This window comes from Vespa crabro, chromosome 22 (genome assembly GCF_910589235.1).
Source record: "Vespa crabro chromosome 22, iyVesCrab1.2, whole genome shotgun sequence".
Taxonomy (NCBI): domain Eukaryota; kingdom Metazoa; phylum Arthropoda; class Insecta; order Hymenoptera; family Vespidae; genus Vespa; species Vespa crabro.
This window is the reverse complement of record NC_060976.1, coordinates 2,951,405-2,964,763: the sequence shown is the minus strand read 5'-3', so window position 1 is coordinate 2,964,763 and position 13,359 is coordinate 2,951,405. Positions and strand designations below refer to the sequence as shown.

General features: G+C 27.6%; 1 protein-coding gene across 1 annotated transcript; it reads left to right on the top strand.

Moving 5' to 3' along the window:
- The first annotated feature begins 772 nt into the window (after window positions 1–772).
- LOC124431842 lies at window positions 773–13,342 on the top strand. The gene is made up of 10 exons (XM_046980183.1): window positions 773–2,214; window positions 6,000–6,419; window positions 6,564–6,795; window positions 6,975–7,200; window positions 7,308–7,590; window positions 10,271–10,741; window positions 11,350–11,769; window positions 11,914–12,145; window positions 12,325–12,550; window positions 12,844–13,342. Exons 1-10 carry the CDS (start codon window positions 1,807–1,809, stop codon window positions 13,127–13,129), a joined length of 3,204 nt encoding a protein of 1,067 aa, XP_046836139.1. The 5' UTR covers window positions 773–1,806; the 3' UTR covers window positions 13,130–13,342.
- The last annotated feature ends 17 nt before the right edge of the window (window positions 13,343–13,359 follow it).

Here is a 13,359-nt window from a genome sequence, read left to right as displayed (position 1 = left end):
TTTTAATGATACTGCATAAATTTTTTTATATCTTATCTATGTTCTAACGTTGTTGTTATTATTATTTTTCAATTTTTTTTTTTTTTTGCACAAGAGCAGTATAGAAAGAAAGAAAGAAGAAAAAAGAAAACAAAAAAAAAAACAAAAAAAAAAAAAAAAGGAGAAGAATAATCATTGATTAGGTCGAAATATTCAATAAATAATACTTAATGTTATTCATTTAAATATAAAATAATGAAAACGTCGATATTAATCGATCAAATAATTAACCGATCAATGAATCAAATAATTTCTATGAGTAGAGATATTATAAATTGTACTCGTTTATTTTTCTACATCTTTATTTATTTTCTTTTTTTTTCTTTTTTGGTTTTTTTCTTTAATAATATATAAAGATCCGCGTGTAAAACAAGAAAATGTGAAATTATTAATACGCGATAGTAAGTTCTGTTTTTATTTAAACGTAGCTCGACTGAAAATGAAAAATAAAAAAAAGGAAAAACATCATTCTGATATATAGGTTTTTTTTTTTATTTTTTTTTTTTTTTGACATATACTTTCGAAATTTAAGAAGCCAGAGTGTAATACAATAGGTATACCGCTAATTGGAAGGATAATGAGAGGGAAATAAAAAGAGAAAAATAGAGAGAGAGAGAGAGAGAAATAATGTAATATCATATCTTTACAAATTCATATACATTCATTGGGAAATTCAACTATGTTAATACGAATGTAGGTTATTTAATATCAAATAACAGATAATGAACGTATACTAGTAATGAAAACTCATGATACATGTATTCAATAACGTCAGAGCATGACGCACAAAATAAAAATTGAAGATTTCTTTATCTGTCAAGTGCGAATGATTCCTCAGTTTGCAGTTGCATCTTCTACAGGGAGGAAATCGTCTGAAAATTTTGTTCACGTCATTGAAATACCACGGATATTGAAAATAAAACACCAATGTAATCAAGGTGGACGATATAGTTTATAATATTATTTTCTAATGTCATCGAAAGTGATCGAGAACGAAATCGGTGTTTTATATTAAATTTCTATAATTAATCTCAATCACGATGCATTAGCAAAGAGAAAGAAGAGAAAGAAAAAAATAATATACCGAGTACGAACGTAACATTTAATAATTAATATCGTTTTCTCTAAAAACTCTAAATTACAATATTATAGTTATTATAAAGGGATTATTTCGTTGGATCGAAATTCGGAACATTTTCAAAATTATTTCTTAATGTAAAGGCAAAAAAAAAAAAAATAGAAAATATTTTAATTGACATGGGTGGAATTAATCTTGAATGATTATATGAAAAAAAAAAAAAGAAAAGAAAAAAAAAATAAATAAATAAATAAAAGTAAAAGAAAAAAGGAAAAAAAAAGAAGAAGGGAAGAACCAAAAGAAAACGGAAACGGAAAAGGAAACGGAAACGGAAACGGAAAAGCGAGAGAGAGAGAGAGAGAGAGAGAGAGAGAGAGAGAGAGAGAGAGAGAGAGAGAGAGAGAGAGAGAGAGAGAGATAAAAGTATAATTACATAGTCAATGTTGATTTCTGAACTTTTCGTCATTTGCGATTGGACCTTTCGGATACGTATGTATACATATAAAGCGAAATGAATGCTGAGTTGAGTTAAATAATATTGATTAGATGTAACCGAAGAAATTTGCAAACGAGAGTGAAGGGAAAGTGAAAGTGAAAGGAGAAGAAAAGAGAGAAAAAAAAAAAGAAAAAGAAAAAAAAAAAGAAGAAAAAAAGGAGAGTGAGGAAAAAACGAGGGTGAAAAAAAAAAAATGAATGTGTTACGGTGTATTATTATTTGGATGACATTGTGTCTGACGTATTCTAAGGGATATCGAATACTTGGAATTTTTCCATTTCAAGGAAAAAGTCATTTTGTCATGTTCGAAGCATTGATGAAGAATCTTGTTAATAAGGGTCATCAAATTGACGCGATCACTTCGTTTCATTTGAAAAAGCCATTCGTTAATATTACAGAATTGGTTGTGATAACACCGCAAATGAAATTGGTCAATAATATATCGTACGAACAGATGAAGACGTTACTAACCGGTCTTCCGGTACAAGCGATTTCTAACATAGGTGGTATTGAAGTTTGTGAACATTTGGGACGTCCGGAAATTCAAAAATTAATACGAAATCCTCCGAAGAATCCACCGTACGATGTCATTTTGATGGAGGTACGTAAATATACATACGTAATTTTTTTTTTGCTCCTTCGTTGCTTTATTTTTTCTTTGTTTTTTTTTTTCTCTCTCTCTCTCTCTCTTATTTCCCCTCTCCCTCCCTCTACGCCTCCGCCCTCCTTCCCAATCCTTTCCCTTTTTTTTTTCAATCCTCTTTCTCGTTACCTTTGTAAAATAAAACCTACGAGCACGTTTTTGCTTTTACATCCCCGTAACAACGTCGGAACCGTTCGCACGTCTCTTTCAATTTTCAATGGTAAAATTTTCAAAGGAAAATTGATATCGCGAGAAAAATCAATTCTATGAAAGAGAGAGAGAGAGAGAGAGAGAGAGAGAGAGAGAGAGAGAGATAGAGAGAAATACGAAAACAAACGAAATCGTAATGGTCCAATTTTAATTTGTTAAAAATAATTAAACCCTTTCGATCGTCAAACCATAAATTTATATCTCCCCTTAAAATAATCTCGAGATTGTGTAACACGTTTTCGATTTTTTTCGAAAGTGATATATATATATATATATATATTATATGCGAGATAAATCGGTTCAGTCCTTCTCATTCAGTCTCGTTAAAATTTTCTCGAAAAATCATTTTAAAGCGTTCATTAAGTTATTGGTACAATTATTTCTGTCGACGATTTTGTTTAAGTTGACAAAAAAAGAAAAAAAAAAAAAGAAAAGAAAAGAAAAGAAAAACTATTCGATACATATATATATATATATATATATATATATATATATATATATATATATATATATATATATATATATATATCATATCATATCATATCATTATTAAATATCATTATTTACTTTGACGATTAATTATTAAAGTTGACAGTTATCTTTAGTTATCATCGTAATACACACACACACACACACATATATATATATATATATCTGTATAAAAACGAAGCATACGAGTTGCCCTTTATTCTCTTTCTTACACGTTAATGCAGTAAATTGATGAAACGATGATACCGAGGATAAATACGCAACAAGTGGATACGCATATTTATATTAGACATCATAGCTAACATAATATAATCTCCCTCTGAAATATTTTCACGTCATTAAATCCCTGACCACCATTATAAAACGTACGGTTCGCAAGATTTAAAAACTAATTATCCCGTTAAAACGATCGACTTACTTTAATATAATAATTCAATGAATTCAATTTTTTTTTTTTTTTTTTTTTTTTTTTTAAAGACGACAAATAATAAAAAAAATAATTTTGTAAGACGTTCGTAACGTCGTAAACAACGTTTCAAAAAAAAAAAAAAAAAAAAAAAAAAAAAAAAAAAAATTCTTGATGAACTGAGACCTACGAAAGATAATAAAAGTTGATTGTAATGAATCGATCGCAAATAAGAGGAGGAGGAAGAAGAAGAAGAAGAAAGAAAAAAAAAGAAAAAGAAAAGGAAAAAGAAAAAAGGAAAAGGATTAGAATGGGGAAAAAAAAAAAAAAAAAAAGAAAAAAAAGGAAAGATGTATCAAAAGTCTATTTAAACATTACGTAATTCTCATTTTTAACGAAGTATGATATACGTAACATTTATCAAACGTTTTACGTCATCTATTTATGTCAGACTATATAAGAATAATAATAACAATAATAATAAATCAATGATTACTACAGTATCATATTTACGAATGTATATTTATAATATAACGTAGACACTGAATTTAATAACATATAAATTAATTTAATAATAAATAATAATATGACTTATTAATGCTCGATAATATTACATATTTATGATTATACATATTTATGATTATATATCTATTAATTTTGCAATCAGCAGAAAACGTATAGTATGGGGAAATCGATAATTGTCATTTAGGTCAGAAAAGTCAAAAGTAGGAAAAACAAACTTGAGGATACGTCAAAAAAATTTTCGCTTTCCAAATTCTTCCGCATTCGTTTTTTTTTTTTTTCCCCTTATCATTCGGTTAATGAAATTCATTCTTACGTATGTCATTATATCTATTCTAAGTACTCTTATTTCCTTTTAGACAATAATGCATAACTTAAAAAAAAAAAAAAAAAAAGAAAAAGATAAGTTTCTTCATTTTAAACGATCGACTGTTCAAACAGTTTTCAGTGAATATTTCTAATGAAACATTGTGAATACGTAAAATTCTTCGATCCTGATGGCTAGTCTGATATAATAATAATTAATATTGTCTCGCTGAAATGCTCATCGATACTTTTTCCTTATGACAAAAAAAAATAAAAAAATAAAAAAATAAAAAAATAAAAAAATAAAAAGAAAAAAAAGAGCACAGAAAAAAGAGAAAAATATTAATATTTATATATACGACAACGGTTGCAACTTTACTTTTTCGTTAGAATTTTAACTTTATTTTAACGAAATTTACACACTCATTGATGCACATGATAAACTTGTTATCGAACTACGACATCATTAGCTGAATTTTTATTTCTGTGCTTGCAAATATATATATATATATATATATATATTTATATATATATATATATATATATATATATATATATATATAAACAAGTGAACTAACGGATTAAACTGAAATATCGTTGAAGAAAGAAGTGACGACAGGAGTTTGGAAACGGAAGAGAAGAGAGGAAAAGTAAAAGAATAATAAGTAAATAAAAAGGAAACGAAAGGAAAAAGAAATAAAGGAAAAATTCGAAGAAGTAAAATGAAATTGTTACAGTGGATTATTTTTTTCATGGCTTTGTGTCTTACGTTAATTCAGGGTTATCGAATACTCGGAATTTTTCCAATCGGCGTAAAGAGTCACTTTAATATGTTCGAAGGATTGATGAAAGGTCTGATCAAAAAGGGCCATCAGATTGACGTAATCAGTACGTTTCCATTAAAAAAGTCGTTTGTTAATTATACCGATTTAATTGTATTAAAATCGCAGAGGACATTTGTCAATAATATAACGTACGATGTTATGAAGAAAGTTATGTTGCGTGAACCGTTGTACATGATATCAATTATTTCTGGTAATCAACTTTGTGAAAATTTGGCGAATCCAAAAATCCAAAAATTAATACACAATCCACCGAAAAAGGAACCGTACGATATCATTTTGATGGAGGTATATTATCTTTATTTATCAGTCCATTTTCTTTTTTTTTTCCCTTTCTATCATAAAATATATATACATTTAGCTCACTTTATCATCCTTTTTTTTTTTTTTTTTTTTTTTTTTTTTTTTTTTTTTTTATAAAATATAACGATATTTATGACACGTGAGGAAAACTTCCTCACTATCCTATCTACGTTTTCCTATCTACATATATTTATGCAATAGTTCTTTTATGACGAGCTTCTATAACAAAACATTGGAGATAATGAAGAAAAAAAAAAAAAAAAAAGAAAGAAACAAAGGAAAAGAAAAAAAAAAGCACGAATTTCGGAAGTACGTTTAGTTTATAAATTGAACACGTTCAATCGATCATGATTGCATTAAAAAATTTTCTAAGATAATTCAAGAATAAAAAATCGTACGCGATAAATTAACGAATTAAATTATCATTTCGAACAATTTTTCCTAGAGAAATAATTTTACGAATAATAATAAGAAATGAATAATAGTGAGAATGGAATTAGTTGACCAAAAAAAAAAGAAATATATATATATATATATACAAAGAAAATAAATTCTGATAATTCGAAAAGTCAAATCGAGCAAACAAAAGGATCATAAAATAATGATATGAAAGATTTTGTAATAATTGAATTGTTTTTTTTTTTTCTTTTTTCTAATTGCCATAGATTTTTGGTGCTCATTGTTTTGCCATATTCGGACATCTTTTCAACGTACCAGTGATCGGTGTCAGTTCGTCTGCTCTTTATCCATGGCACAATCATATTATCGGAAATCCCGAAAATTTAGCCATTCTACCGAATAATTTATTGAACTTTAAGACTCCAATGAACTTTTGGCAACGAACGTATAACTTGCTACACACTGCCTTCAACAAAATATACTTCAATCATTTGACCAAATATCAAGATGAACAAATAAGAAAGTACGTCGGTCCGAATTTACCGAGTGTGCGACAATTGGAAAAGAATATTTCCATGATTCTGGTGAACTCATATTTCACTATAAATGGAATTAGACCATTAACGCAGGCCCACATAGAAGTCGGTGGATTGCATGTTCAAGATGATGGCTCGGAATTATCACCTGTAAGTCGAACGTATTTATCATCCACGTAAGAAAATAAAATCTAATTGTAATACAATACTGTGTCAAATGTGTCTAAACGAAAAAAGATTTTTTTCATTGAATTAACATTTTTTTTTTATTTCATTTCTAATTCCGTAATACAGGAGCTACAGAAATGGTTGGACGAAAGTAAAGATGGTTTTGTCTATTTTTCGTTTGGTTCAATGGTCAAGATCGAATCATTTCCAAGAAATATTCTCGATATATTCTATAAATCTTTCGAAAGGATATCGCCAGTAAATATTCTAATGAAGATTCCAAATCCCAAAGAGTTACCACCTGGTTTGCCAAAGAACGTTCACACTTCACCATGGATACCGCAATTGAAAGTTTTACGTGAGTTTAATTACACTAAATAAAATATTCGAACGTTTTATTAGAATTTCATTCTTTAGCAATATCCTTTAAAAATTATAATATTTTTATAATTAATTAAATTAAATTGAGAAATATTCACATTTATATCGTATCTTACAATCCAATGTCACCAATCATTGTATCCAATATATTTTTAGAACATCCAAACGTGATGGCATTTATTACTCATGGTGGTCTTATGGGAACACAGGAGGCCATTTCCTGCGGCGTTCCAATGATCGGAATACCTTTATTCGCCGATCAATTTATAAATATCGATAACTATGTGGAAAAGAATATTGCAATAAAATTGGATTGCGAAAATTTGTCGCAAGATGCTATGGATGCCGCATTGAACGCCATCTTGTATAATTCCACTTACAGGTACGAATCGTTATTGATTTGGAATATTTTTTTGAAACATGGATCATGTTATTCTATCAACTCAAATTTTATATATATATATATATACATGAAAATATATTTTTTAGGGAGACGGCACGTATAATAGGAAAGAAATTTTCGGATAGGCCATTGAAACCAATCGACGTAGCTAATTATTGGATTGATTATATCGTGAAATATGGACCGGATGCGCTTCGTTCACCGGTCATAGATTTAAATTGGTGGGAAATAGCTCTTTTAGATGTATATGCATTTCTAATTCTTGTTACAATTTTCATCGTTTACATAACAATTCGTTTAATTCAAATACTTCGGAACATGGTTTTATCTAACGCAAATGTCAATGTTTCACGCGTAAAGAAAATGTCATAACGATCTGATTTCAAATTAGACAATTCCATGTAGATGAATTTCTTTGAATTTTGTACATATCAAAATATATAATTTAATTAATAATTTAACTTCATGTCGATATCGATGTATGAAAAAATTATAAATCGATAAGCTGGCTCTAGTTTAGAAAATAAGAATCTTGTTTAAATAATCTATGACGATTCATTGAAATATTTGAATATTCTATTTACTTTCAAATTTATCTTTATGTATCTCAATTTTTTTTTTTTTTAATCGATGTAAGAAATGATGAACATTCTCGTAATTTTTACGATAAGTTATAATCGTTAAAACGTAATAAAAAGAATAAAAGCTGTTTTGTTTTGTTTTGTTTTTGTTTTCTTTTTCTTTTTTTTTTTTTTTCTACAAAAGTTTCTTTGCAAAATTTTTAATGAAAAATGTAACTTCTGATTATAATAAATATATTAAACAAATTTAATATTTAACGATTGATTTATAATATAAATATTGGATATGTCAATATTTTTCCGAGTCGTTGATTTGTGATTTTTCATTGATAAAACGAAACATGAGAAAAATTACGAAATATTTAAATGGTGATTCTTATTTCTGTACAAAATAAAAGTATGTATTAAAATGATCGATAGATTACTAATATAAAAAAAAAAAAAAAAAAAAATGATTCGAAATAAAATACGTAAGATGAAGTTATATAAATGTTAAATAACGATCGATCAATTGGATTATCAGACGAAAGTGATACCGAGTTATAAGACGGACCACGTTTTTACGTGAAAACATTCAAAGTCACAGAAATATTAATCTTATATTCTTAAAATCTAAAAAAAAAAAAAAATTTGATTTTCCTACGTATACTCTTCGTACATGGTATTACGAATAATAACAAAATTGTTTTCATTCTCGTTAAACATATCAATCATAAGTACTTCAACATCATCATCATCATCATCATCATCATCATATTTTACGCAATAAAAATAAAAGAATAATATATCACTCGTTAAAATAATTATATCACTTTTCCATTCTAAATTCAATTTTTAAAACTCATTTCTACGTTGACACTACAATGCAGAAAATATTGGACAAATAACAGTTCTAAATTTGATATTATTTATGAGAAAAGAGAAAACAAAAAAAAAAAAAAAAAAAAAGAAAAAAAGTAATATTTCGAAAAAATATTCCTCATGAAGAATATCGAGAAACTTCGATTGTCATTAAACAAATATTGTTTGTTATTGCAAGCACAATCATTAGAATAGAAAGTAATTAATTTACACAATATATTTAAAAAGAAAACATTATAACAATGAAGTTCAGTCTATCTCCATGTTGATTTCTAATATATTCTAACACAGCAAGCCCATATCCTGAGCCCAATTCACATTTCTCTTTCATTTTCTCTTTTATATATTTTTTTTTGTCTTTTTTCTTTTTTTCTTTTTTTTTTTTTTTTTCCCCTTAATTTTTAATCCTCTTGTACATTTTTCATTCTTTTCATTGGCTCGCACTGACTCTTCTTTAATATTTTTTAAAATAATACTTTAACAAAAAAACGATAAATATGAATGAATTAATGTTGCTCGCAACTGATGGATCTTCTTATTTCCATTGAAACGAATAAAATCGTTATAGCTTTTTAATCAGACAGGTGACGGTCAATAAATTTCACTTAAGACCGGTACAATCGATAAGTTAGATCAATTGATAAATACGATACACTTGTAGATCGAATTTACTATAGTTTACTATAGTAGATCGAGTGCACTATAATTTACTATATAATATAATAATTATTTTGTATTAACAGTTAATATGTAATACCGATTGGTACTAGTCTATCATAATAATTATTATATAATAATTATGTCTATTATCTTTTGTTTTTCCTATTAATAAAAGTTATCAATTATATTAAATCGTTTATATTCACTTATACACATAAAACTTTTATGGTATTAATTTGATATCAAAAGTTACTCCGATATTATTCATAATAGCACAATAATCACACACATTGAATTAAATTCCGAATTTTTAAGTCCTCGATAACTTCTCGAAGATATATTTATCGATAAACGATCTATGATCCAAGAGTTTAACTCTATTAACGTGTGATTTTCAATGCGTTAAAATTTGTGATCCTAGTTGAACATCAAGTGCTAACTGTATCAATACTAACTTCTCACGAGAATACACGCTTGAGTTTACTATTTAACATCCTAAATATATCCATCGACCATTTTGGTCATTATTATTATTCTGTTATCGCGATGTTTGTAGGAAAAAAAAAGAAAAAAAAAAAAAAGAAAAAAAAAATAAATAAATAAATAAACAGAAAAGTAAAAAAATACAAATTATCGTGCATGTAAATATTTTCATGATAATCGTAAAAAAAATATATAAGGAAGTATCAATATTTAAATGAAATGATACAACGTTAGATAATTGTAAAATCGTCTATCAATTTTCAATAGCTAAAATATGGAAATGTACTATTCAAAAAGTGAATATAAATTAAAAATAAATATTTTGCTAACATTTGTTTTTTCTTTTTTCCTTTTTTTGTTTTTTTTTTTTTTGTTTTTTTTTTTTAACATTATCAATTGTTACTGATACGAAGGTATATAAATAAACGTATGAGTTAAAATAAATATGAATTTGAAAAGAAATAAAGAGCTGCAGAAGGAAAACGAAAAGGAAAGGAGAAGACAGGAAGAAAAAGAAAAAATATATTCGAAGAAAAATGAAAGTGTTACTATGCATTATATTTTGGATGGATTTATGTTTAATGTATTGTCAGGGATATAGAATTCTTGGAATATTTCCATACTATGCAAAAAGTCATTTTGTCATGTTCGAAACATTGATGAAAGGACTAGCTAAGAATGGGCATCAGGTCGATGTCATTAGTCCGTTTCCATTGAAAAAGCCATACGTTAATTATAACGATTTAATTGTGATAGAATCGCAAATAAATACAGTCAATAATGTATCGTACGATATCGCAAGGAAAATCTTCACAGTACATGCGGTGTCAACCATAAGTGGTAATCCCGTTTGTGAATATCTGGCACATCCAGAAATACAAAAACTAATCCACAATCCTCCGAAGGATCCACCCTATGAAGTCGTACTAATAGAGGTATTTCTTTAAATTTTTTGTTTCTCATTTTTTTTCTTCTCATCCTTTTCTAAAATTACATTAACAGATTTATATCTTTTACGCAACATGTCGAACGTTTGCATATTTTCACAAAGTGTTTCCAACGATGCATACATATCAATGCAATTCAAGAAAAATAATGAAAGGGAAGATGAAAAAAGAAGAATTGTCATTAAAAAATTTCATATAAATATTCCGCGAGTAGTTAATGATTAAACATTAAACTGATCACGTACTATACTTAACCATTATAAACTTTCGTATTTGTTTATTTTCGATCACCCCAGAAGCATTATGAAAAGAATAATCATACGTGATAAAGTAATGCAACGTTAATTAATTATGTCTCCTTTAAAATCATCACAAATTATAATTTTAAGATAAAAGTGAGGATGAGAATTGCATTACGCATGTATTATCTTATAAACGATCGTATAATAAATTACGTAAACTAAAATATATAAACAGAGAATATGATGTCTGATAATTCGAAAAATCTAATTGACAAATAAAATCTTCCTAAAATAATGTAATAACTAAATTGTTCTTTTTTTTTTTTGTTTTTTTTTTTTTTGTAATTGTCATAGATTCTTGGTGCTCATTGTTTAGCCATATTCGGACATCTTTTCAACGTACCAGTGATCGGTATCAGTACGTGTACTCTTTATCCATGGCACAATCATATTATCGGAAATCCCGAAAATTTAGCCATTCTTCCGAATAATTTATTGAACTTTAACAATCCAATGAACTTTTGGCAACGAACGTACAACTTTCTATACACTGTCTTAAACAAAATATACTTCAATCATTTGACCAAAGATCAAGATGAACAAATAAGAAAGTACGTCGGTCCGAATTTACCGAGTGTGCGACAATTGGAAAAGAATATTTCCATGATTCTGGTGAACTCATATTTCACTATAAATGGAATTAGACCATTAACGCAGGCCCACATAGAAGTCGGTGGATTGCATGTTCAAGATGACGGCTCGGAATTATCACCTGTAAGTCGAACGTATTTATCATCCATGTAAGAAAATAAAATCTAATTGTAATACAATACTGTGTCAAATGTGTCTAAACGAAAAAAGATTTTTTTCATTGAATTAACATTTTTTTTAATTTCCTTTTCTAATTCCGTAATACAGGAGCTACAGAAATGGTTGGACGAAAGTAAAGATGGTTTGGTCTATTTTTCGTTTGGTTCAATGGTCAAGATCGAATCATTTCCAAGAAATATTCTCGATATATTCTATAAATCTTTCGAAAGGATATCGCCAATAAATATTCTAATGAAGATTCCAAATCCCAAAGAGTTACCACCTGGTTTGCCAAAGAACGTTCACATTTTGCCGTGGACACCGCAATTGAAAGTTTTACGTGAGTTTAATTACGCTAAATAAAATATTCGAACGTTTTATCAGAATTCCATTCTTTAGCAATATCCTTTAAAAATTATAACATTTTTATAATTAATTAAATTAAATTGAGAAATATTCACGTTTACATCGTATCCTACAATCCAATGTCACCAATCATTGTATCCAATATATTTTTAGAACATCCGAATGCGAAGGCGTTTATTACTCACGGTGGTCTTATGGGAACACAGGAGGCCATTTCTTGCGGCGTTCCAATGATCGGAATACCTTTATTCGCCGATCAATTTTCAAATGTCGCTAATTATGTTAAGAAGAACATCGCAATAAAACTAGACTATGAAAATTTATCGCAAGATGATATGGACGCGGCATTGAACGCAATCTTAAATAATTCTACATACAGGTACAAACTTTCTACGAACATGCGTTAATTATTAATGCGTTAATTAGCATTTAATATTTCCAAGGAAAAAGCTAAAACATGTATATAGCGTATACATATGTATATATGTATATAAAGATATATTCTTGCGTTATCTGAATGTTATTTTGAAAAATGGAACACGATACAGTATAATATGAAACTACATATGATTAACATATCATTATATAATTATTGTTTCGGACATTCTTAATATATATTATTTACGTTATATTTCAATATAACGTTATATTTGATAACGTTATATTTTTTAGGAAGGCCGCACGTAATGTTGCACAACAATTTTTGGATAGGCCATTGAAGCCAATCGACACCGCTAATTATTGGATTGAATATATCGTGAAATACGGATGGGACGCACTCCGTTCACCGGCCATGGACTTGAATTGGTGGGAAAACGATCTTTTAGACGTATATACATTCTTATTGTTGATTATAGTTATCATCATTTACATAACAATTCGATTAATTAGAATGTTTCTCAGTATAATTTTATCTAACCCAAATATTAACGTTTCACGCATGAAGAAAATGTTATAACAATCTGATTTCGGATTATAATATTTCAAGATTTTTTAAAACATAAATGAATTTATTTGGAAATTTGTTCCTATCAATACATTCAACAGATGGTTAATTCGTGGTGATGTTTGAAAGAACAATTCGACTTCACGCTGATATCAATGTATGAATAAATTATAGATCGATAAACGATCTTGTTCAGAAAAAAAATAAGATTTTATCTATGATGAATAATAGAAATATTCTAA

Excerpts from the sequence above, each read along its gene's own strand:
- LOC124431842 (XM_046980183.1), top strand. The coding sequence starts at position 1,807 with ATGAATGTGTTACGGTGTATTATTATTTGGATGACATTGTGTCTGACG. Across the intron at positions 7,591-10,270 it reads CACGCGTAAAGAAAATGTCA|AAGAGCTGCAGAAGGAAAAC; the intron begins TAACGATCTGAT and ends TGAAAAGAAATA. Across the intron at positions 11,770-11,913 it reads ACGGCTCGGAATTATCACCT|GAGCTACAGAAATGGTTGGA; the intron begins GTAAGTCGAACG and ends TCCGTAATACAG.